The following is a 25,136-nucleotide window of genomic DNA, read 5'->3' on the forward strand; positions in this document are numbered from 1 at the left end:
ATAATAAATCTAAGCAGAAAGTTGATCATAGAACCCCATTATTACAATCAAGAACCCCATCCCTTGTTCTGTCAGCCAATTCTCTTCTCTACAAAATAGAAAGTCAGACGGGAATGGGTCAAAGATGAGTTGTTTTTATGAATGTGGAGAAACTGGCCAAGGCTAGTGTCCAGTTCTTAGTTTCAATATCACATTTGCTCAAACCCAGATCTTCTATTTTAGATCTGATTCTTGGATAGTCACCCTGCCCTATTCAGAATCAAGAATTTAGGCACCAGATCTCACATCCTCTCACAAACTAATTGATTTCTGTAGTCAGGTGCAAATAAGGGAAGGGAGGGGGGACAATGGAAGGTGACAAAGATTCCTTGCTTGGCCAACCTTTATTCAGGCTTCTGAACCTTCTCCTAGGCTCATCTGTGCATTTCCTTGTAAAATCTCATTTTAGCAAAAGAACTCTGCTAAGTCAGAACTCCCCATCCTTAATATCTGATCACCATCGATACCGGATCATGTCCCTCACCCACCAGCATTCCCCAAGTGATGTCTGGACACCCTGGCCTGTTTTCAGCAAGACCCCTTGTAGGTCAGGTTAGCCAAAACCCCTCTTACTCCTGATGTTTCATCTTAATAATTTTCTATCCACTGATTCCCTACCGTGGCTACCTGCCCATGCTGTCTTGGAAGTTGAGCCCAGTTGCTTTCCCTCATTTTAAGACCCCCTTGCAGTGGTCCCTCTACCCATCTGGATGCTCCTGGATAAAGTCTCCCTTGCCCTGCTTGAACACGCATCGTTGAATACATTTTTCTTTAACAAGGGGCAGTCACGCCCAGGTAAGAGAGAGATTGTGTCTATTCCCGGAGGTGCAGAGCTCCCGGGAGTTTTGTTTGTTTGTGGTTTTCGTGTTTTCAGTTTTGTATGCAGCATGAGGAACAGCCATTGACGCAGGCTTTGGCATGCTAGGAAGGAGTAATGATGCCTGTGATGCTGGTCATGACTGTGAAATCGAACAAATATCACCATATTTATCTAAATGTAAATTTGAAAACAAGGAACAGCAATCCCTTTCTACAGCAAGAACCGTTAAGTCAATAACTTCAGGATTTCGTTTTCGGGTGCAGTCAGCGCCCACTAGCGCCCACCCCAGCCCGCGATGGGCCCTGCCCTCACCACCGCTGCCAAGAACTACAACTCCCAGCCTGAGGGAGGTTACTGCGCATGCGGCCTGACGACCTATGCCTACATTTCCCAGAGAGCCGAGCGGTTACGCCAACGCGCGCGTGCGCCCTTGCGCCCTTCTCGCTTCCAACTTGGGTTTGACCTACAACCACCCAGGAGAAGATGGCCGCCCCATCAGTGTCCGGGCTCTCCCGGCAGGTGAGAGCACGGTGGTTCGGAAAGACAGCGGGAGGATCCTTCCTGGGGTGACTGGTTCCAGACCCCGAGCGCCAGAGTGCGAGGCTACGACTGGGGAAGCCTGGCCATCGTTCAAGGTCGTGGGGCCCAGCAAGTGGGGGCGACGTAAAGTGACCCAGCTTTTGCCCCCTGCCCCCGGACGCATATTGGGCAGTAGGCGCGGGGCTGCGCGTGCAGTGACCTTGGCGTCCTGTCCTCCGTGCACAGCCCCGGAAGCAGCTGACATGAGGGGGCTCAGGAGAGGGGGTTAGGGCTTCCCTGGTCTCCGAGAAAAGGGCAAGGCGTGGCCCCGAAATCAGCTTCCTTTACCGTTGTGGTAAAACCTGTCAATGATTATTATTAATGCTGAGGAATATTCCTAAAGCACATTTCCCTGTTTTATAAAGAAAATGAGAAAGAAAAGTTTAAGTGACTTGCCCTTAGCTGCTCAGCTAGTAAGTGGTAGAGTTGACATTTGAACCCAGTCACGCAGAAGATGGAGTTGGGAAATAATTTGTGCTCTTGCTACTACCTCTCACCATGATGCTTTACATATCATGATCCCTTGCAGCTTATGTACTTTTACTGCACATGCTAAAAAATCTTTTAATCCTCACAACCGGTTTTGGTATAGTACATCCAGATCTAGAAGTATTTGAAGGTGACCTGTGCCCCTGCAGGTGCTTTTCAAACTATGGATTCCAACTCCAAAGTTGGATGCCTTTTGATAGATAAGACACTGTCTCTCAGAACTAGAGCCTCTAGTCAGTTCAAACTCTGTTTGCTGCAATACCCAAAGGATGATTCTTTTATTTTTAGATACCATTCGAATCCCTAAGAAGGTACATCTGTTGCAAATCATGACTGGAATCCTTCCACTTTTATTGAAATCCTGCTCAAGGGTGTGGTAACATAAATGCCAAAAATTTTGTTAAATATTTTTGAAACGTGCACTCCCTGGAACATAGTGTTTCCTCTCTCCTATGTGTGTGCTGGCCTCAGCCCATTCCTAGCAGACTAGAAAGTTGGTGGGAAGGTGATTTCCCAAGCAACTTGGGATGATTCTCACTAGGGAAATTCACTCCTAAGTAATCAAGACCAGCATACCCTCATGTAATCTGTATGATGATACAAAACTAATTCCTTAAAAGTCATTTAAAAATTTTTTTATTACTAAGTTAAATGCAGAAATTCTTCAAGTAATCTCATTTGATCTGTTTTCCTTTATTTCAAAGGTGCGATGCTTCAGTACCTCTGTGGTCAGGCCATTTGCCAAGCTTGTGAGGGTATGTTAACTTATTTTCTTTTATAACTGTAAAACAGGTGAAAGTGTGAAGCAAACAGCAATACAGTTAAGGCATGGGCTTTTGTGTAGTGACTGTCTAAACCTTTCTGCACGATTTGTGGTTCCCAAAACATGATATGTGCATGGGATGGGGAAAGAAATGATGTTGAGTGCTTGCTGTGCAACAGGCCCATGCATAAGCTCTGACTGTGAGAACTATTTTTTTAATTACTTGTTTTTCCATTAATCCTCTAAGATAGGTAAGCTAGTATTTATTTGTGTTTTTTTAATGAAAGAAACAAGTGCAACAAAATAAAGTGACATGTCCAAGTTCCCACAGTAAGTTATTATTAATACAGGAGTTGATGTTGAAATCAAGTTATCCTGATTTCTGTTAAACAATCCTATTGTAACTCTGTTCCATCTTGCCTTCCACCTAACTGGTAAGGAATATTCACACTCTTTACACCCTTCTCCAAAGAAAATCAGTGCTTTCAAAAGGATTTCTCCACTGGGCACTATAAAGGTTCACTATTTCAAGGATCTGCGAGTCCTTTTCTTTTCAAACCAAAAGTAGTCCAGTTGACCCCTGGTGAAGAGGACTATTAGGAATAAATAATAAATGGAGTTCACCATGAAGGGCACAGAAGTGATACATGGCTAACAGCCGGTAACAACCCTATTGGAACAAGAAGCTTGATTCCATTTCCATGGGTCACTTTCTCATTCTTTCTTTAATTATTAGTTCCTGTATGACAGAGAATTAATTCAACTCTCAGGAGCAGGAACTTCAGTTGGCCCACAGTCCAAAAATGCGCTGACCTGGCTATCCTATCTACCCACCCCTCACCCCCTGACCCCAGTCAACAGTGAGCCAGTCCTCCCCTTGGAAAAATAGTGTAAGGAAAAGATCAAAATACCAGATCTATGTCTGTAGTGAATCACATCAGATGGAATTTAGAAAAATAATTCTTATACTTCCACCCTCATTACCAGCACGAAGTGTCTCAAAACCACTAGTTTTATCCTTGATGTGAGAACTTAAAACCACCAGACAGGGATAGGGAATAGCTAGTCTTTCCATTTTACAAAAGGGGAAATGGGGGCTCAGGAAATTTGCCCAAAATTACTCAGCTTAGTGTTAGAGCTAGACTGGAACTAAATCTTTCTTATTCAAAGCCTAAGCTTTCCCACTACAACATACAGCACCACTAAGCATATGTAGTCATACACTGATGGTAGTGTATTAAAAAAAGTCTGTAGTTTATTGTGAAAAATAATTCAAGCATCAGACATGTTGTTAATTGCTAAAGGGCTCTATTAAGTTGAACATTGCTGGGGAGGCTCTGTAAGGGGAGACTTAACAGTATCACTATGAATTGCATAAAGGTATATTTGTATGTTTCATAAACACCTGTTTTCCTGACTCTAACATGTTCATAAATGCCTGCTTTCAGTATTTAAATTTCCCATACTTAGAATTGAACAGTTACTGAGTTCAAAGGAAGCATAAGGTCATCTCAAAATAAGTACAGGTAATTGAATTGTAGGTAGGTGGAGTTGGAAGGGACTTGAGACATTATTACTAAAGCCCTTCATTTTATAGATGAGGAAATGGTGGCTCAAAGATTGAATGACCTGGCCAAGGAAACAGCCCTAATTTGTTTGTGAATTGCCATTTAGGACAGCTCTTTGATGACATATTTAAACTATTTTGTGTTATAAGGTGTATTTTTTAAATTATAAATTTGTAATTCTGCTTTTATCAGCATAATATTGTCTTAACTGATTTTCCTTTTTCCTTCCTTCCCTACTCCACCCTTTTTTTTAAAGCCACCTGTTCAGATACACAGTGTTGAAGGTCGCTATGCCACTGCTCTTTATTCTGCTGCATCGAAACAGAATAAGCTGGAACAAGTAGAAAAGGAGCTGTTGAGAGTATCAGTAAGTGGCTTTCCTTTTCATTACATATTAAGTTCCTATTTGTATATTTTTTGCCTTAGTTATTTGACTATGCCTTCCTAATAAGGTATGTCCTATGAGAAAAAGACCTGCAAAAAAAACCTGTTTTCTTTAAATATTTTGTTAGTGATAATATTGGATTTTATTCTGAAGTTTATAGGAACAGGTACATGTAAAGATATTAATATTATGAACCAGGATTTCAGGCTGAGATAGAAATATAAGATAAAAGTATAATACAGTCATTTGAGAAAAATGACTATTTCAGAAGACAATTAAAAATTCACCTTCAAAAATCTGTGCTAATTGGTCCAGGTATTTCTAAAATAGTCTTTAGAATATAATATGATTTGGTTTTACTAAGAATTTATTTTCTTCATGAAACCTTTTCCTTGATTGTAATTATTATTTTGTTCCAAACATATCAGGAGAGAATGACTGAGCAGACAGCCAAATTAGTAAAGTGTGTGAGTTTTGTAATGATAATAGAGGACTGACAGGGAAAGACTGGGGGGCTATAAGGGGACGTTCATTTTTACCTTTTTTTTTCATGAAAAGAATAAATAAACTGAATTAACAGAACCCTACAATGTAACTGAAACAGAATCTCTGCTTTAATTTTCGCTGCATTTTCTAGTTAACAAGTTTCTACACATTTTGTTGTTTCCCTCTCCTTTTATTTTCTAGTTGCCACCTCTGGCAGTAAAGTTTGTATTAAAGAAGGAAAGGGAAAGGGAGAGACTGTCTAATTATAGACTTACAGATAAAGTTTTGTTCTTTCTTGAGTTTATGTGTTAATACCTTACATTTTTTAATCCACTTATTTGTAAAGTTATTTTATTTAGAAAAACAACTCATAGGCTAGTTGTATGGAATAATAATACTTAAGTAAGTATTGTTCTATGCTACTTATGTTTTGTTCATTTTTCATTTTGAGCTTTTATATGAACCTTTGTCCTAGCAGAATAATTGTAGCTCTACATTCCTTCCTTTATCCAGTGATCTCTGCAGATAATGCTTAAGGTCTTAGCTAGTGTGATAAACCTTGTGATCCTCAGAGAGCCGTAGGCCCAGCCTCCCTGTAGGAGACACGTTGGGGGAGGGCGTGCAGGAGCAGACAGGATCTCACATGGGCATTTTTGGAGGCGGTGATGATTGTCTGCTACCTGTCAGTTATGCCCACTTTAAACCCAAACAGTTGTGTTCACAACAGAGAATGACCTGGGCTGTGGATATTAGAATGGGGCTTGACCAAAACCTGGAAGTTGAAGGAAAAGGAGGAGGCAATTACCTTAAAACTCCTTTTATATTAGTGGTTTTGGCACTTAGAGGGAAGCGTGATACTATAGGAGTGTCGCAGTAAGTGTCCACAGTTTGATGCAACAGAAACAGATGAGGAACATAAAAAATTAGCCAAATTCCAGAATGCTTTTAATTTGCATGTAATTTTTGTGGAACAATGTCATTTCTGTGGGGCTACTCAAGTGTAAATTGTAGCATTGGATGGCCCAGAGACAGAATTCTGGCCAAGAGCCTGGGAGGAGGTGCTAGCTGAATAACTGAAAGGCAAATAGAAGTATGAAACTGAAAGTGTGAAACCTGACTGGAACAGCTGGTGTTGGTTCGTGGGCACTCTGGCCTAATACCAAGGGCAGCACGGTGCTGGAAGCTGCACTTGGTCACTGAATTATCAGACATTTGTGACACAACAAAATGAAGACTAAGTGGTCTCCCATGGCGGTTGTGCTTCCGTATCTGTCACGCTCCGCCCCCCACCCCACCAACTCATTGAGGCTGCTCAGGAAACACCAGAGGTCTCACAGAGTTGGGTTGGGGCTCTGGAGCTCTGTAAGGCAGGGCAGAATCAGGGTTGGCCTGAGACAGACAGGCCTCTCCCAGGGAGTGGCAAGGAGCTCTCCTGTGCAGTCACAACATTTTTTATAGGTCTGCACTTGAGGAATAGCATCTCTATAAAAACCAGCATATCACCTATATTAAATACATTAAAATATGCAGTGAGTTGAAGCTGTTGGCTGCTTAGTTTTTTACAGTCTTTCTTGAAAAGCAAAAGTAAATTTAAGCAACTACATATTTTTAAATTTTTTCAAGGAACATCATTGTACCTTATATAAAGTCGTGGTGCAATATATTCTTAAAGGCAGTCAGAGAAATGATTATAAACTTCATGTGTTGTTTGAGAGTGTTAATTTAATTCATACAATAGCTAATTTACAAGAAAGTGTGTGTATGGCAGATCTTTCATGTGCTCTAAAGAATTGAAGAAATTTTTTTTTGTGACTTTTAGCAACTCTTGAAGGAACCCAAAATGGCTGCTTCTATTTTGAATCCCTATGTGAAACGTTCCGTTAAAGTGAAAAGCCTCAGGGACATCACAGCAAAAGAGAGGTTTTCTCCCCTCACGTCCAACCTGATTAGTAAGTATTAGCACTTTTCCATTTGAAGTCTCTTAAAACTTCATGGCCGTGGCGTGGTCCCTGGACAGGGAGCCAGTGAAGACTCTCAGGACTCACCCAGCCTGCTAAATCAGAGTCTGCATCTTAACCAGGTGCCTAAGTGAACTGTTTGCCCATTAGAGTTTGAGGAGCACGGGCTGAAAGACACTAAGATGTAAGGACGTCTAATTGCACAGTTGGCAATTTCAGCCCATGGAGGAGACCAGTGAGATTCATACCAAGAAAATGGTTCATGTTCAGTGGCTGTACCTCGAACCTTGAAGACACTTGCATCCTTCAGTACATTTGGATTTGCTTTTCAAACCCTCACGGCCAACTCAAAATATGAGTTCCAAAGAAAGTGTATGGGTGTCGTCATCTTTGAATATAGACAATATGTTAATTTGTAGCAAAACATTGGGATCTGTAACACAAATAGGAAAATCATATTTCAAGCTGAGTGTAAAGTCTGTTGCAGATCTGTGTGGGTGAGAATCCCACCCCCTGCCTTACTAATTTAAATGCTTGTTGGTACAGTCTTTTTTTTTTTGGAGACAGTGTCTCACTCTATTGCTCAAGCTAGAGTGCCATGGCATCATGTCAGCCTAGCTGACAGCAACCTCAAACTCCTGACCTCAAACAGTCCTCTTGCCTCAGCCTCCCAAGTAGCTGGGACTACAGGCGAATACCACCATCCCTGGTTAATTTTTTCTACTTTTAGTAGAGACAGGGTCTCCCCCTTGCTCAGGCTGTTCTCAAACTCCTGACCTTAACTGATTCCTGCCTCAGCCTGCCAGAGTAGGATTATAGGCATAAGCCACTGTGCCTAGCCTAGTACACTCCTTTTTATCTTTTTTAATGGATATGTTTTTTCAATAACAAATTTTATCTTCTCCATTTGCCTTCTTAAAGGACATCGAATATAGTGTTTTAAGGACACAAATCTAAGTTTGCTTTTGGGGTAAATATAATACTTCATGAATAACCTGTTCAAATCAATTTCCTGTTACTAAGACACCTTCACTTTCCCAGATTTGCTTGCTGAAAATGGCCGCTTAAACAACACCCAAGGAGTCATTTCTGCCTTTTCTACCATGATGAGTGTCCATCGTGGAGAGGTGCCCTGCACAGTGACCACTGCATCTGTAAGTAACAGGTGGTTGCTGCTGCACTTCCCTTGACATTGCATGCATCACCTTTTGCAGAAAGAAAAGGAAAAAACAGGGTGAAATCAAGAAATTGAGAAAGGTGACTTGTCATTTGGTGTGTTTGTTTCATTCTTATATCAGCCTATGTGACACTCTGCTTTGGAAAGGCCAGTGTTTATCTTATCAGTGCTTCCACAACCAGTGATTATTCATAAAGACCAGGTTAAATATAAAGAACATCATCAAAATGTGTTTGAAAATGGTGGTTTATGCTCCATTATGGGTTTGAATTACTTTGTAAATAACGATATGAAGTAGTTGTCTGAAACAAGAGTTTCTGATCTTTTATCTTTCATGGTGGTGAACGGGAAGGAGTGGGGTGGGTGATGGACCCTTGATCTTTTGGCTTGCTGGAGAGGACTATAATAATTAGCCACCATTTATTGACCCCTACCATATGCTGAGTACTTTATAATTTGTTATTTTATTTTATATCAAAAAATCTGTGTGAGGTAGAAGTATAATTATCCTTATTTTACAGGAGAGGAAACTAAAGGCTGGGGAGATTAAGTAGCTGTTCCAAGGTCATACAAGGTGTGGGACGAGGACTTGAACACAGGCCTCTTTGTCTCAGAAGTCCCTGTTCCTTAAACTATACTACACTGTCTCCCCAGAAATAATTTTTTTGTCTTAAATAGTATTTTCTTCCTAATGTAGTTCAGTCAATATAGGAAAACAGAGTATAATAGTATAATAGTTATGCAGCACCTGACTTTGGGGAGGTAGGATTGTGACAAGTTAAAAAGGCCTTTCCTTCAGCAACCTTTTTCATTTTCATCTAACACCTAACCACCCAGGAGTAAGAGTTGGGGCCAAGGGGAAGGAATGCAGTCTGGACACTTGGGGTGCTTGCTCTGTACAAGCAGATTTTGGAGCAGTGCGACATTAGGAAAAAGCCACCTGCTTTAGGTTCTCTTGTTGAGGTTCAGAGTGGAGTGGCATGCAGAGCTCCAGGTGACCAGGATCTGGGGAGACAGACTGCCAGTAGAGATGGGAAAACTGAAAGATTGTAGAACCAGGTTAAACTGCGACATTTCATCGAAGGAAATTATAGATGTGTGCCGTAGCCACAGGGCCGCACAGAGAAGAGGCCTGCATCTCCTGCACTGGCGGGCGGGCATCTTCAGGCATTACAAATGTTGAGGCTTTTCCCTCAAAGGTTCTAAGTTGTACTGCCAGCACCACGGAGCAGAGGTAAAGAAGGAGTGGCATTTATGGGTGGTGCCCGAACTGCCGAACAGGAGCTGCCTAGGTGTTCTGTGAGGCGGGCCCCTGAACCACTGTGGAAGCTTCCGTTTTGCTTTGTCTAAATATAAAGGATGGTTTTGTTATTTTTCAGCCTTTAGAAGAAGCTGCTCTCTCTGAATTAAAAACAGTCCTGAAAAGCTTCCTAAGTCAAAGCCAAGTATTGAAATTGGAGGTTAAGGTAAGCTTTTAATTATTTTTATATGTTTATTATGTTTTTATATGTTTAATTATTTTTTATATGTTTCCTTGGGTTATTTGAAACTTAAAATGGCTATAAGAAAGTATTAGTGAAAAATCAGTATAAAACCTAGGGATTTTATATTTATTTTAGACTTAAATTATTATCAGATTCCATATGGTTTCACTTCTTCCTTTTGCTCGATGTAATTATTTATAACTTCTTACATTTGTATAGCACATTTAGCTTTTTCAAAGCACTTTTTCATCTACCCATTTGATTAGTGGAATAACATCAATGCATTTTCACATTTCCAACCTATTTTCTTTCCTAGACTGATCCATCAATCATGGGTGGAATGATTGTTCGTATTGGAGAGAAATTTGTTGACATGTCTGCAAAAGCCAAGATTCAGAAGCTGAGCAGGGCTATGCGGGAGACTATCTGAAAGTGTTGATTTTCTGTCATCAGTGAAAATTCTTAAACTTGAAGCAACAATAAAATGCTTCCAGAACAGACCATATGTTTACTGTCTTTTAAAGTAGAGTACAGGGAGCCGCCTTTTTATATTTTTCTTTCAGTTTAAAAGTCAAAAAGCCTTTTTGGCTAGAGAATTTGGTTTGCGTAGATTATTCTTAGGAATTATTGATTAAACGCAGCACCGGGCACAGTCACTGAGCAAAGTCCATCTGGTATCACCTGCCAGAACCTCATGCCTTTAGGGGGTTGTTCAGAACTGCTGGTCCCTAAAGTCAAAGGTCTATTCCTGCGCCACCTATGCCCTTAATCTTGACATGACACCTAATCGTAGGATGCTGTGTAGCTTTCAAGGCCATTGCATGTACATCTTTCTTAAGCTTCATGACAACCTTGTGATACAGGTGGGACGTGTATGACGTGTCTGGACAGCTGGTGGGTCAGGCCCTGGAGCCCGGGCCTTCCACTCCCCGGCTTGTGCTTGTCCCACCATGCAACTGACACCGTGCCCTGGCACGTTGCTGGAGCAAACAGGCAAAGCTACTCCTAGGTAAGTCCCATGCTCCTTCCCACTTAGTCCCTAAGATGCCCCCAGTTGACCAAAATCAGCTCCCAGGTCAGGTCTTCCCCTACATTTTACCTCTTGGCCTTGTAGAAAAAATAGAGTTCCCCAGGCAGCAGCCATCTCAGGTACCTATTCTTTAGTCACCTAGCTTTTGGCCAAGAAACTAATTCCCTTCCCAGAGCTATCCCTGGTTGGGCAGAGGCAGGACCACTGCCACTCGGAAGTCCCACAGGGTAGTGACGGGGCCCAGGCTACTCCCTGCACACTAGCGCTGGCCCACTGCCCTCCACTGGCACAGTGTCCTGGCTGGCATGCTTGGCTTAAACTCTGGCTTCCTCCTGGCAAACCAGCTAGATGATCACCTAACATGATAACCAACAGACACTGGGGCCTCCAAAACTTTCCCAGAGCCAGAAGTGTTGAGACTGGTGGTTGGCCAGACACCCAGTCACTTAACTTAGGTGAGCGTGGGTCCACACAGCTAAAAAACACGTGAATCAGCCTGTCTTGCAGCACCTGACCATGGGCCTACGTTGCAGCAAATGGGAGAGGAGAGGAAGCGATGTGTACCCTTCCTGGCCTGCACCCTGGAGCAATAGGTGGGGATTCTCCTTGGCTATACAGACGCAAAGGTGGGAGCTGGAGCAGCCATGCTCCAAGGAAAAGCCAATGATGCCAAGGCAGAGCCACCCTGCCAGGCCTGAGCGCTGCTCCCTGACTTCTCACTGAAGCCACGGGATGTGGGGCGCTCTGTCTCAGCAGCCGAGTCTGCGACCTAACCATATGTCAGGCCACCCAAGACTCTTGGGCCTGCGCAGGCTGCCTCCCACTCCTCGCAAGGTCACGCACACAGAGTCACCACAAAGCTCCCGTACGGGTGCATGGCGGCTGACAGACGGACCATCTTTGGGAGACCCTCTTGCTGGTGCTACTGCCCAAATCCTCCAGAATCAAACTGAACAAACTTTCTGCTGATTGAACCACATAGAAATTCAGGGAAATGAAATACTTCAAATATTGCCTCATGAGGTCATCAGAGAGAACCCAGAGATCTACGTGCAATGGTTTTCCTCACAGCATTTTGGTTTTTTATCAACTGAAAATTTTAAAACAATCTAAACATCTGGCCATTCAGAATTGTTTAAATGAATTAGGGTACAGGCAGACAATGGGATACTATACAGTCCTTGAAAATTAAGCTGAGAACATGACTGATTTAAAAGGCAGCAATCAAACGAAATGTGAGATTATTTGCATAAATCATGTAATGGAACAGTGCCTTACATAGGGCATGTGCCCAATGGATATTCGTTATTAAACAGTACCAGAGTATTTAAAATGCATACACCCATAGGAAAAAAAATACAGAAACGAAGCGCATCAAAACTTTAACCTTTATTTTTGTGTGAAAGAATATCTCCATTAAGTGATTTCATCTCCTTGGTATTTTTCTGTGCTTTCCTGATTTTATTTATGCATTAACAAGCATTCCTTCTGTAATTAGAAGCAAAACAATAAATATTCTAGAATAAGATACTGGCTTGATTATGCTGGCTACTAAATGTGGTTAGGTAGGTGCCTATTACCCGTGTTTTCTACCAGTTACTCCTCCCATGCCCTGGGCTATGCAAGAGACCGCATCAGACTTGGAGAGAACTAGGTGCAGATTGGGAAAGTAATTTGTTTTTGTTTTTAATGACATTTAATTTATTTTTAAAACTTCAAATAACAACTGAGAAAAGGGCATAGAATCTTTACGTTTATCAAAAATGGGGCCTTATTGCCCTAAAAAAGGCAAAGATATGTTGCTTTAGAATCAACTTTCCAAAAATGTGCTATAACAATTCAACTAGCATCCAAGCCAGCTACAGAATTTAAAGGACTTTTTATAGTCCGTTACATTGGTGATGAAATTGGAAGGAAATGCCTTAAAAGCAGGACAGAAGGAAACGCTATAAACAATCCAATAAAATACAGGTGACAATAAAATTCAGTGTTGGATTTGCTAATGGCTCTCAGAATTAAAAATCAAGGCTCTGAACATGTGGAGTTGCCTGTGCTAGAAACTTCTTCCTGGAAATCCAGAATGATTCTTCTGAATGTCTCTGTTAGACAACCTTAGCTTTTTGCTCTCCCGCCAACCCCCCACGGCATTTCTGATGCTGTGTGACACAGAACTCATATTCTCAGAAACACTTCACTCAGGGAAATCTATTTCTACTTGGTGCTAACATTTATCTGAAGAAGCTATACGAGAGTTGAAAGGGTTGTTGGTTTGTTTCATTTTGTTTTTCAAGTTTATTTTTGCATAATTTTCCTTGTACAACTACAGCACTATCTGTGGGAAAGGAAGAGACCATTTGCAGGGCTGTTAATGTCCTATGAGCTCAGAAAGGGGGTAGGGCAGAAAGAACCCAAAATAATCCACGGTAGCAATGTTGCCTTTTCTCATTTTATTCATGAACTATTTGAGTTTAAACCATACAGGTCAAAATGACCATAGAGTTGTTTTGAAGAGATTGTTCTTTTAAGTTCAAGATACACAGGAATAGCAATTTGTACTGATGTTGCTACTGGTTTAAAGAAAAAAAAAAACCTCAGTTACCATAATCTGAATCGGTAAAATTTAACATTTCACACATAATAAGTTGCCAAAGGAACACTCAAACAGCAAAACTAACCCCAGCTTCTTTTAAACAGAAAAACTTAATGTTTTGGCCCTGTTTCATCAAACCTTAGACAAATACATAATTCTACAATTTATAATAGTGTCTAGTAATTTTTAGAATTCCATTAACATTACATAGCAGACAATATAGTCTCTCTTTTATGGGAAATTAAACAGTACCATTATTTGGCAACAGAAGTATATTACAATCAATAGCACATCCATCAAGGGGGTGACCTGGTCCTACCCTTGGGCAGGGCTGTGAGGGGAGGAACATGCCACCAGCACTGTGGCCCACCAGTCACTGGAAACACAGGTACTCATGATTGGTTACATTCTTTTCCAAACAGGCAAAGGCTAACTGGGAGGGCTTGCCAGCACAACTGGGAAGGGCCCCTGGTTCTGGCTTTTCTTGTCCCCAGATTGTTTTGAAACAACCAGGGCCCAGGGCACAGTTGACTGCCCGACTCATTCCCTCTCACAGCCATATTGTCGCCCCAGGCAGACAGCACCATTCTAAGGAAGAAGAGTCAGTCAGGGCCTTTGCTGGGTGGGCGGACCAGAGCCGTCTCCTATTTGCTGTCCCCGAGATGGCCTTCCCAGGCTACACCGGAACAAAGAGATCGCTAAACGGCACCATCTTTGGGAATAAAGCCAGTATGGACCACACGGACAGCTCTTCAAGGTGATTTGCAGATTATTCATATGCCTCAACGGATTCCAGAAACCCACACTCCAAAGTCCAGAAAGTCACTTGGACTCTATCCTTACCAATGTCAGGCCTATCAAAAAAGGGACTTCAGCTGTTGACTGGCAGCATTAAGATGCACACGGCTTATTGAAAGAAATGTTGAAAACCTAACGCACACTGTCCAGATGTCCTTTCAAGCCGTCGGCCCTGAACTTTCCACAACAGTGATCGCTATACAATGCCCCCGAATCACCGCAAACCAGCTTTTCCCACTGCTGAGGCATCCCCAGCCTGCTAGAGGAGGCAGGATTCATGGGGTTACCACCTCCTGACACACTTCGGAATGCATCTCTCAGAGGCTTAGACACGGAGTTTCATGGATCCTCTGTGGGTGGCCTTTAGGGATATTTCTGGTGGCCGAGTATAGAAGGTCTGTGCCCCAGAAGCAGCCTGAACTTCTGAAACTTTTCTGGGAAAGGGGAGGAAGGTCTCTTGTCCCTGGGGACCCCATCGGGGACACTGCTCTGTGCTGCCTGTTTTGCCTGCCCCAGATCAGCTTAACCCAGAAACCCCAAACTTGATCCATCCACCCACTGGCCGTGCAACAGCTAGAGATGGTGAAGACGCACCGGGAAGTTTCACGGACAGTGCAAACACTAAAGGGATATGCTAAATCCATCCCGATAGAGAAGTGGAAAGGGTGACCCAGAAGTCAGGGAGTGGCCTCCCCGAACTCTCCTGAACTCTCATTGCTGACTAATCCACAAACCCAAGGAAGTTTCCGTGGCACATGGATCTGGTAGAAATCAGGCTCTCAAGTCTTTCCTCCTTCCAGATGCAGCTACCCTCCAGAATGTGTTAACTGTATAATCAGTTTTTGAAGCAACACCAAGGTGTCGTACGAGGTCATTAGCTACAGGAAACTTCATCTTATCACACCACCACCCATTTCACTGAAATGCATCCTATTCCCTGCAGGGGGAAAAAAATGACTCCTTTGCATTTCTAACATACACAACTTGGATTTTGTTTTTTTTTTAATATAAGAAATTTAGTTGAGTTGAACCCAAGTAATCTGATTAGGCATTTTCTACTCCTGGAATAAGTTTAAAATTTGTTTCTATAGTTTTATGCACTTAAATTAGATTCCTAAAATATTCTCATATACACACAGAAAAATAATCTCTCAATGACAAATCACATTTTACAATAGCAAGTTAAATATGTTTCACTACAGAATCTGTGTTAGTTTATGCAACATTTGACAGCATAGCCTCTTCCATACCATATATACATTCAGTCATGGCCATTCCCAGGAACATACGGCAGAGATTTCTTGACAAACCACTTAAAGAGCACAACTCTTTCCCTTTAGGTAGCAGGATTCTGCATTTTTCTTTGCTGCAGACAGCAAAGGAAAATGCAGAAACGCAGATGCTGAGAGCTGATTATCATACACAGAACATTTTTTGTTGCAGTTTCTCATCTGTATACAAGTATTTACACCTATGTTCACCACCTATACAAAGCTCACGGGGCTAAGGCAATACAACATGAGGGCAAGGGCCCGACTCCCCAGTCTATGCGGGGCTACGAAGGGGTAAGAAGAAGGGGGCGCGAAGGGCAAAGACTTCAGCTTGCAGGGCTACAGCAGACAAGATCTGGGCTTGATTTCACAGTTCAAAGATACTTAGGCTATTGGCCATGTATGTTTATGCATGTCCAAAATTAACTATCATTAACATAGATCTTGCAAGAATATCTACTTCCTGACACAGTGAATATTTAACAGATGACATTTTAAGGATGTCGATTTATAGAATGTGCCTCAAAATGTTCATTCATTAAAAGTCATGCTGACACCACATTGATTAAATGCCCCTGGAGGGCACTTTCAGAACCTGCCATAGTTTGGAAGATTGCATGACGCATGGAAACCAAGCTATCGTTTGCTACTGCATTCAAGGCGATGCAATCCAATCCATGTGAGATAGGTTTGCAACCCCTGTTTGACCTTCTGTCAACATTTTCACCAAGCAAACAAACATAATCCCAGACAAAACCAGGAAACATAGTAAGGATTATTGCTCTGTGTATAGAAATGGGTCCTGTTTGCAAAAAGCAAGTGGAACTGCAAGAGTTTTGGAGCTTCCAGGCAGTGAGAGCAAAAGCTTGTGGAAGAAAGCAACAACAGCACACGGCAGGACCATCAGCTCCACGGTCAGCCGCCTCCCGGGAGTTATGGTCTTCTGGAGCTCGAGGCTACTCACACAGCGGGTTCTTCCCTCTCCCCTAACATCACCCTACCTAAAAGCCAAACGCAGGGTCCTCCAGGGAGAGTGCAGCTGCGAGGCCACAGCCTCTCGGAGACAGGCTCCCTTCCAGACCCCTGCAGACATTCAGAAAAGTATGTCCACCCAGCTCCCAGCCAGGGACAGCTTTCAAAGGAAGAGACCTAAGATGAGCCCACCTGCCTCAGAAACCAACCAAGGACACAGTGTGGCCAGGGCCACGTCACGGGTGTGTGGCCTGAGCAGTCACATAGGGCGCCGCACCCGGAAAGGCCCCTAGCTTGGCTTCCTGCTCTGCTGTCACCATCTTGAAATGCTTCATCGTTTTGAACAAGGGGCCTCACGTTTTCGTTTTGCACTCAGCCCACAAATCATGTGGCTGGTCCTGATGATGGGATGGTGGAGCAACATGTTCCCTGTTTCCCCGTCCAGTCCACACAGCCATTCGCCCCCGGCCCAGGGCACACTCTGACACACACACGGTAAGGGGCTGATCCCATCAACAAACAGTTCTTTCCTTCTAAAATTCCAGAAGTCTGAGTCTACAGGTAGAGACTCTGTTATCTGGTCCAAGTAGAGCAGACTTGACTTCTAGGTCCCTTGCTGGGGACAGGGTCCTCATCAGGCCACCTGCCCTGAGGACACCACCAACGGCGGAATCCACTAAGCAGAAAAGGGAGGAGGGCTAAGGACTTACTAGGTATAGGCCTGACTCCAGCAGCAGGGGACACAAAGCCTCACCAGCTTCCTTCCCGCTCCAGCCCCTGCCTCTGCCTCTCCAGGCCCACATTCCTAGCTCTGAGTCACAGTTTTCCTGCCCTCCCTCCACCCCGCCTAACCACCAGCAATTCCTTCTGCGCTCTGCACGGGAGCAATGCCCCGGAGCTGCAGCAGGTGGAGCAAGCACCTTGGGACCCACAGTGGCACCAGCGAGTTTCCCACAGGGAGACGCCTCCGCCCCCAGTGGTGGCAATGTACAGGAAGGCAGTGGCTGCCTCTCAACCAGACGCTGCAAAGCCACCACCCTTTCTTTGGTTCCTGTCCGCCCTAGACCCCCCTTCTCTTTAGACACAGAGACGGGAAGAAATAAGAGATTTGAGTGTAAGAGGAGAAATGCAAAGAAAGGAACATACTTTTAGAAGCACAGTCACATAGGAATGTTATTCTTTTAAAAGATAAAAGTAAAAAAAAAAAAAACAAAAAAAACCAGAGTTCCTGGAAGAAGAAAATATGCATTCCTACCACTTCATAAAAAGAAACCTTAGCTACCGGTTAATTCTCAGGAAATATCAGAAAAACACTGGATTTTTTTCAAGGCTGACCAAATAAACCCACTTCTGAACACAGTTTTATTTGGTGGGCTTCAAATACTAAAATATCCCTACTAGACAGATGATATTAATAGTAACAATATAGGCTGGTATAGAAAATGGAACAGAGTCCTATTAAAACACAACTCACAAAACACCCTGACATGCGGTAGGGGCAAATATGACAACCACACACAGTGTTGAAAAATTATTATGTGAGTGTTATCTGGTTCCCCAAGGCCAGACTAAAGAGGGTTCCTTTGAATGGAGGAACTGATTGAGGCTGCATGAACCAAAATAGTTATTTGGAGGTGAGTGCGAATTTTTATAAGCATTGGGTATTATTTCAATGACTTAAAATGTGATCTACAATTTAGGCTCCAAAGCCACAAAGGCAGGCCCATTGTTGCTGCCCACCAGCCCTCAGGCGGTGGCCTAGATCGGGATGGGGACTCCCTAAATGCACAATGCACTGTGACGATGCCAGTGAGAGATCGCAGCCCAGAGATAAGACTGTGTGCGTGTTGGCGTCTGGGTTTTCCGGCTCCCAAGGTAGAGAGCTATTGGATGTTCTCTTTCACATGGAGTAAGTTTCCATGCCTATCAGGGACAGATTCTTTTCTGGCTCCTACAGGTATGAGGTTTAGCAACTTAGTGGAAGCCTGATGACCTACAAACATAACCTGGATCTGTTATCAGGGTGAGGAAACCGGAGTTCTAGAACTTTCCTTTCCTCTAGCTCAAACACCTGCTTCCCCAGTACACAGGAGCTGGAGCTTTACTCAGAAAGAGGCAGCTGGGTGGTCATTATACTGGCTTTCCTCCACATCGAGCCTAAGCATAGAGGTATAGAGGTCGTCGTTGTTTCTTAGAATAATCCCATACAAAGCAACATTAATCAGAACCATTCAAAATTGAATCCAAATACCCAGGGGCTCATGGGAAACACCCACTCTAGAAGGCTGGCCCTGGTCTAGGGGCTACTGCACAGGAAGGACAAGCCAGAGTGACAAGGACAGCAGAGACAGAGCCACGACTTCATCAGACACAGGGCTGGTGAGCACGTGGGGGCGGCAGGGGTTGCAGAAGGATCTAGGGCTGCTTCCCTGGAAAGGTCTGACCTGCAGCTTCTCTCCCCCAAGGAGGGAGTGAGCGCTCGGCCCCCAGGCCAGCTCTCCCCTGGCTATTTTAGCCTGCAAGGCCAGTCTGCCGAGCTGGAGCGAGCTGTTGTGTTTTCTTTTCACCCTCAGTCTTTCTGATTCTGCTTTACAATATCACTTTGCAAGTGCAGCCTGATGGACAATTAAGGGCGGCCTTCCTCTAAAAGGGGGGCCCAAGGCGGGTAGGCATTGCAGTGTAGTTGCAAAAAATAAAGAAAAGAAAATGCCTCCATTTTACCAACACTGAACCTCCCTAGAGGGAGCTGTTTGTGTGCGGAAGGTAGACAGAGGCTGATGGATCAACGTCAGGATCCCTATGTTGTAATTCCTGCCCCTCCCTAGTCCAGGGAGGTCAGAGCTGTTCTAGGGAAGTACTCGCCACTTGTACAAGCCCATTTCTGTCCCTGAGATCTGTCCCAGAACATGGGCTGGCCAACCAACCCTCAGCTGACCCCAGCCTTCTCAGAAAAGGATCCATCTTCAGTGTGTCCTTAGAACGAATGAATTGGAAACAGAGAAACACAAGCATTTGGTCTCACCCGGCCACTCCAGGGCAGAGGACGAGAATGAACATCCCAGCGATATTTACATGATATTAAGCGGCTCCTACAAAACATGACCCAGAGCACTGGCAGGTGAGTCTTGGCAGCTGACTTGGGCCGTTCCCAGCAGCGAGGGGAAGACCCTGGCAGGCATTTCGCACCCCAGGGTGCAAAGAGAAGGAAGTGTTAGTTTTACCAAATGCTTCTGAGGGTGGCTCAGACCATACTGTCTGAGGGCTTCACTGTGCCACTGGGGTCTGGGGCTACCTACTACGCTCCTGTCTGCTGTCAGCTAAAGTGGAAGCACGTAAAAGCAAAACAAAAACATGAAGGTACGTTTGTTTTCATTTCCTCACTTTCTGGCATAGGGTGCTCTGAACTTGAAAAGTATAATTAGTGTTTCTGGACCAAGCAGCCTCATTCCGAATCTCACACTAACCTCAATTGTTATAACTAACTAACACACACCGTGTGTCCACGTAAAAGTGCTCGAGTCTACTATAGAGCATGTCTCCAACCTTGAAAGGGAAGGGGGAAGAACAACATCCAATCAAATCGTACTTTCTGTTTCCAATGGAAATTCTTCCATGTGCAAAGCAAATGTTCTTCGTATGAATCAAAAAGGCCCAAACAACTAGGAAAAACTACATGGAGTAGAGATAGAGAAGTATTTTTCTCCTCATACAAGGTATTGGCAAACTCTAAAATATGCTCCAAGATCTCCACCTTTCAAAGAAAACTGGAAGTCCCTTGTCCATTTCTCCCTAATCTCCAGCGTCATCAGATTCTAGAACATCCTCGTTCCGTATGGTCAGTGGCTCTATGGAGAGACAGCCAGTCGGCCTGGCCTCAGAAGGCAGACCTGCAATGTCCTTCCCCAGTGGCTCTAGCGTCTAACCGACCTCCAGAACACACCCCTGGGGGACACATGGGAACTTGGCACCAGGTCACCGAGATAAGATATTTTGCATGTGGTCAATTTACCCGTTTTCTATGGTTCCAATTTTAGTATATGTGCTGCCGAAGCGAGCACTTTACTCATTTTCTAATGGAAAATTTTTTTTCCAATTAAATTCAGGGCTACTCAACCGGATGAAATCAGTTACTGTCATCTACTTAGGTCATACTTTAGGTTGTTCAAAAAGCAGAAAAGAAAAAAAAAATGCCCTTTCTTACATGAATGCTCTTTGGGGGCAGAGCTTTCATCTCAGCTAGCAGAGGACAGGGACGTATTGTCCGGGGGGAACGAGGAACTCCAGCTCCAGTTTCTCAAGCATTCCTGGTGACCCCAGCCTAGCAAGGTCCCTTCTCCCAGGTTAGACCAAGCTGGATCTGAATGGCCCATGTCTCAAGGTTCTCATGGTCACAGCAGCCCTGGTTCTGGGAGATGCTGCTGTCTATCTACCCGCCAGGGGCGACAGCAGCAGCCAGAGAAGCCCTGCCCCAGAGGGGCCCGGATGTGGCCTGTCCTTGAAGGAGAGCTGGTCTATGAGGAAGGCCCATCCCAAGGGCTCCTGTCTTCAGAGAACCCAGAGTAGTTCTCAGGGATGACTGAGGGTCAGAGCAGAGCCATGGGACCAGGAAATCCCGCCCTCAGGCGTGAGGGTGTCGGAGTGTGCAGGAAGAGCTGGCAGTATGGCTCAGAGAAGAGCAATGCTTGCAAGGGGAGTCTAAAAGGGCAGGATGCAGTGGCCTGCAGAAACCCTGTGTTTCGAAATCAAAGAGCTGGGAGGCAGGCTCCTTACTGACAAGGAGTCATATTATTCATATTTCTATGAAATACAGCCCCAGATGGTCAAAAAGGTAGGAGTGAAGGAACAGATGCCCGAGGGTTTGAGACTCCACGCGTCACCCACGTTCCTCCATCCATCGACACCACCCGTGAGCCGCACAGCCGGATGGATCCCAGGGCCAGCCTAGCTCATCCCTCAGTATGATCGGTCACATGACAAATTGCACCAGTAAATGCAAGGACATGAGTCCAGAACTTGCTACCCTGGAGGAGCCTCTCAAGGATGCTCACTAGAGTCATGTGGGGGAAAGGACTCACATATTGCTTTTTCATGCTACGTTAATTGCAACAATGGGACACTATGAGTGGGTTACCTGGGACCTAAAGTTTATGTATGTCGTTGTGCATACCACACCCTACATACATGAACAGTGATGTCCAACATTAACACGCAAATAAAGTCAATGAAGAAAAGATAGAATAGAAAAAAAAGGATTAGAATGATGACCCAATAGTCCTCCCATTTACACATTTAATACTATTTTCCCTATCATGGTAATAGGTTCTTCATAAATACACTGAACAAACTCTATTGGTTATAGAAATAGGAAAGCATGGGTTGCATGTCTATTTATAGGTTTAATTTAAAAGTTTCTTAACAACATCAAAAAAATATAAACTTAAAGTATTTTAACCATGTTTTCTGCTGGGAAGTGGTAAACAAATGCATGCCTGAAGTTTAAACTTGGTCTATAACATATTCTGTTGAAAGTTTCTAACATCTGCTTGTTTCAAAAAATACTTATGTCTGTTATTCTCGATATAAAATTCTACACTATCTTCAATAAATAAATAATAAAGTATTTCTTAAAAGTATGAAATGTAAACTTTGTTGTCCTTTCCAACACACACTTTTTAAAAATTGCTTGAAATGTGACCGGGCTCTTATGGGAAATTAAAAACACTACGCATTCAGTTCCCAGCAAAGTGAGTACTCTGCTACTATGCTGACGCTATCATTTAGAAAGCACTTCTACGACCCTAATTAAATTCTAAGGACCTACAATCAAAGAGAACACCACCTAGTGCAGGAAAGCTAGACTCTGGCACCAAGAGAACGTGCAAAGAACGTTTCATGACCACAACAAACTGGGATTATGAGAAGAACATTAACATGCGGACAAAATACACGGCCCATACTTTTCATTAGCAAATCAAGTTACTGTCGAATTAACCAGCCTGTCTCCAGGCATTGAAGGGGGAAAGAAATCAAAGAACTCAAACCAAACAGCTTGGCACGTGGTCATGCCCTCCCGACGCTGGGAATGGGCACGTGGGTCTCCGTTTCTGAGAGGCTGGGGCGCTCACGGCCGGCGTGGGAGTCTGCGATCTTGCCCCCAGGTCTGCAGACCTTGCGTGTTGCTGGGGGCCTTCCCTCCCCACAGGATGGATTTCCTTCCTTTTCTTTCCTCACCTCCAGCTTGGCATGTCTTTCCTTTGCACACCTCTGGGACCCAGAACGCAGCTTTCGGGGGACCGTACCAAAGACAGCCGCTGAAATTTCCCACGACAGTCGGGATCCAGCACATTCGAGCACAGGATAGGCTCGGAATGGTTACCGGTAACTATTCTCATCACAAAACATCACAGGGCTCTGAGCCAAAGGGGAATTTTGCAACATGGGCCCGATGACGTCCCAGAGTTGCCTCTCCAGCGACCTGCAGGGACCTGATCCAGCAGAGACTGTGTCGATAAAGAGCTTCTGTGACCGTATTCCAAGCACACTGGGAGTCGGAACTGACCCACCCAAAGGTGTGCCAGCGCCTTTTTCATCAACGCACACCAACGCAAGGCCTAGAGGGGGATGGAACGGCTGTCACAGCACACATGCTAGAACTTTCCTCAGACCAGCTCCTCACAGAGCTGAGCCAGGGCCCCATCAAGAGACCACAATGCCAAGGGGTCAGCCCGAAGGCAGCACCTCCCTGTGCAGGGTGGGATTCGGAAGCAACCAGGGGACCATCATCCTTGTTTCCAAACATACACCAAGGACTGAGCGAGGAGTCTACTTGGGGGCTGGTGGAGGTAAGAAGTAAAAGGGTAACGTGAGTTCTCCAAAAATACAGACATTGCATTGATAAGTCTATTTTGTAATAACCAGACCTGTCCCTCGAGCCCCAGGCCGGGCCAGACTTTCTTGACAGCACCCCCTGGGGACTGTGGGACTCAGGGCCCCGGGAGCCATGGTAAGACTTGCAACGGGGACAGAGGAAAACACGGTTTGTTTCATAAAATGGGAAACTCTTTGTGGGGTGGTGGTGGAGAGGATTGTCAAGAATTATTCCTAGAAGCTTTCAGGGGCCTGTCATTGCTGTCCCATATTCCCACGGCTGAACACCCAACAGTGGTTTCTTAGAAGAGGAACCCAATGTCCGGTCGGCCCCTGCTGCCTCGGGCTGGAGCTCTGCCGGGCACGTGCGGCGCCCGTTCCCTACGGCTCATCGAACAACTGCAGGTCCAAGCGGACCACGATCTCCCCCGTGGGGACCTCGTGCAGCAGGAGACACTTCGTGACTGGCCCCTTGGAGCCCTGGTCCTTCTTGATGTCTGCCACACGGATCTCCGTCCGGCCCAAAAAATCTGAAAGGAGAACAAACACGCTCTGCTCAGGGAGAGAATTCTTTCTCTGTAAGGCATGCCTTTGGCGTGTTGGGAATCTCCCAAGGAACTGGTACTCGCTCCCCTCTTCTCTGATCTCTCATGTAAGACCAACACCAGGATTCCCAACTTGCTGCCCAGCGGAGTTGTCACTGTGTCACGATGTTTCGTTATTAAAAAAAAATCCAGGCCGGGCGCGGTGGCTCACGCCTGTAATCCTAGCTCTCTGGGAGGCCGAGGCGGGCGGATTGCTCGAGGTCAGGAGTTCGAAACCAGCCTGAGCAAGAGTGAGACCCCCATCTCTACTATAAATAGAAAGAAACTAATTGGCCAACTAATATATATAGAAAAAATTAGCCGGGCATGGTGGCGCATGCCTGTAGTCCCAGCTACTCGGGAGGCTGAGGCAGAAGGATTGCTTGAGCCCAGGAGATTGAGGTTGCTGTGAGCTAGGCTGACGCCACGGCACTCACTCTAGCCTAGGCAACAAAGCGAGACTCTGTCTCAAAAAAAAAATCCAACCCCAAATCTTCGTCTGTCCGAATTAGAAGCTGGCAGCAAACATAGTGGTGAAGAGCCCAGACTTGGGGGTCAGACTGCTGTGGTCACATTCTAACATTTAACCAGCTACGTGACTGTCTTTGGGCAAACACCAACAATCCCTAACTCACGGTGAGATCATTCATATAAAAAGAACTAAAAGACAAAGCCTCATGGAGCCATTAAAGCCCCACTCAGATAATACCAGCGTCAGACCCTCACTCCCAGCACTTACATTCCTTTGATTATAATTAAATTGAGGCCATAATCTTTAAACTTACTCTCTGATTTTTACTGATTTGACGGAGAGAGGGATAGTGTCTTGGAATGACTGGGCAGAGACTGTTCTTCTCCAGGCTCCAACAAAAACAGAAAGCTGGTTGAAGGACTGGTGCAGCCAGAGCCATGGCATCCCTTTGCCTAACTGCAAATGTCACCCAAAGGGCACTGATCGATTCTGCTGCCCCTGTCGTGGGCTAATGTTCTTCTTGCTCCATTTGCTAGTTTTATGCATTTCCAGCATGGGTTTTTGCCCAGGACTGACGAACCATGCTGAGGCTCTTTGCAGGCACCTGCTTTGGAAAGTCTAAGACGGTGTCTGTCCAGGGCAGCTGGCACCACTGTAGACCAAGCAGGCTTTGTCCATACTCACCAAGACGCCTCTGGAAGGCTTCTCTGAGGGTGCTGAGTCTTGTCCTGTGCCCACCTCATCTCTGGGAGGGAAGCCCAAAGAACTCCGGGCACCAAGTTCTCAGGTAGAAAGCATTTATGC

At 44.6% G+C, this 25,136-nt stretch overlaps 2 protein-coding genes across 5 annotated transcripts in view; one reads left to right on the plus strand and one right to left on the minus strand.

Annotated features, from left to right (window-relative positions):
* The first annotated feature begins 1,257 nt into the window (after window positions 1-1,257).
* Window positions 1,258-10,248, plus strand: ATP5PO (ATP synthase peripheral stalk subunit OSCP). The gene is made up of 7 exons (XM_012747009.2): window positions 1,258-1,378; window positions 2,632-2,682; window positions 4,515-4,625; window positions 6,949-7,078; window positions 8,129-8,241; window positions 9,644-9,730; window positions 10,065-10,248. Exons 1-7 carry the CDS (start codon window positions 1,343-1,345, stop codon window positions 10,176-10,178), a joined length of 642 nt encoding a protein of 213 aa, XP_012602463.2. The 5' UTR covers window positions 1,258-1,342; the 3' UTR covers window positions 10,179-10,248.
* Window positions 10,249-12,094: 1,846 nt separating this feature from the next.
* The window catches only part of ITSN1 (intersectin 1), a 222,367-nt gene continuing 209,325 nt past the window's right edge, over window positions 12,095-25,136 (minus strand). Inside the window, exon 38 of one of the 4 annotated variants that reach the window (XM_012747020.3) lies at window positions 12,095-23,806. In XM_012747020.3, the coding sequence (XP_012602474.1) occupies window positions 23,658-23,806 (149 nt within the window). In that variant the 3' untranslated portion in view covers window positions 12,095-23,657. The remainder of the gene's footprint in view (window positions 23,807-25,136) is intronic. The other 3 variants (XM_012747022.3, XM_012747015.3, XM_012747017.3) reach the window with 3 other exon arrangements.

The sequence above is a fragment of the Microcebus murinus genome, chromosome 1 (genome assembly GCF_040939455.1).
Source record: "Microcebus murinus isolate Inina chromosome 1, M.murinus_Inina_mat1.0, whole genome shotgun sequence".
NCBI lineage: Eukaryota > Metazoa > Chordata > Mammalia > Primates > Cheirogaleidae > Microcebus > Microcebus murinus.

What these genes read in the sequence shown, in the direction of transcription:
- ATP5PO (XM_012747009.2), top strand. Translation starts at nt 1,343, where the DNA reads ATGGCCGCCCCATCAGTGTCCGGGCTCTCCCGGCAG. An exon ending in CATTTGCCAAGCTTGTGAGG is followed by an intron (nt 2,683 to 4,514) that starts GTATGTTAACTT and finishes TTTTTTTTAAAG; the next exon opens with CCACCTGTTCAGATACACAG. An exon ending in GCACAGTGACCACTGCATCT is followed by an intron (nt 8,242 to 9,643) that starts GTAAGTAACAGG and finishes GTTATTTTTCAG; the next exon opens with CCTTTAGAAGAAGCTGCTCT.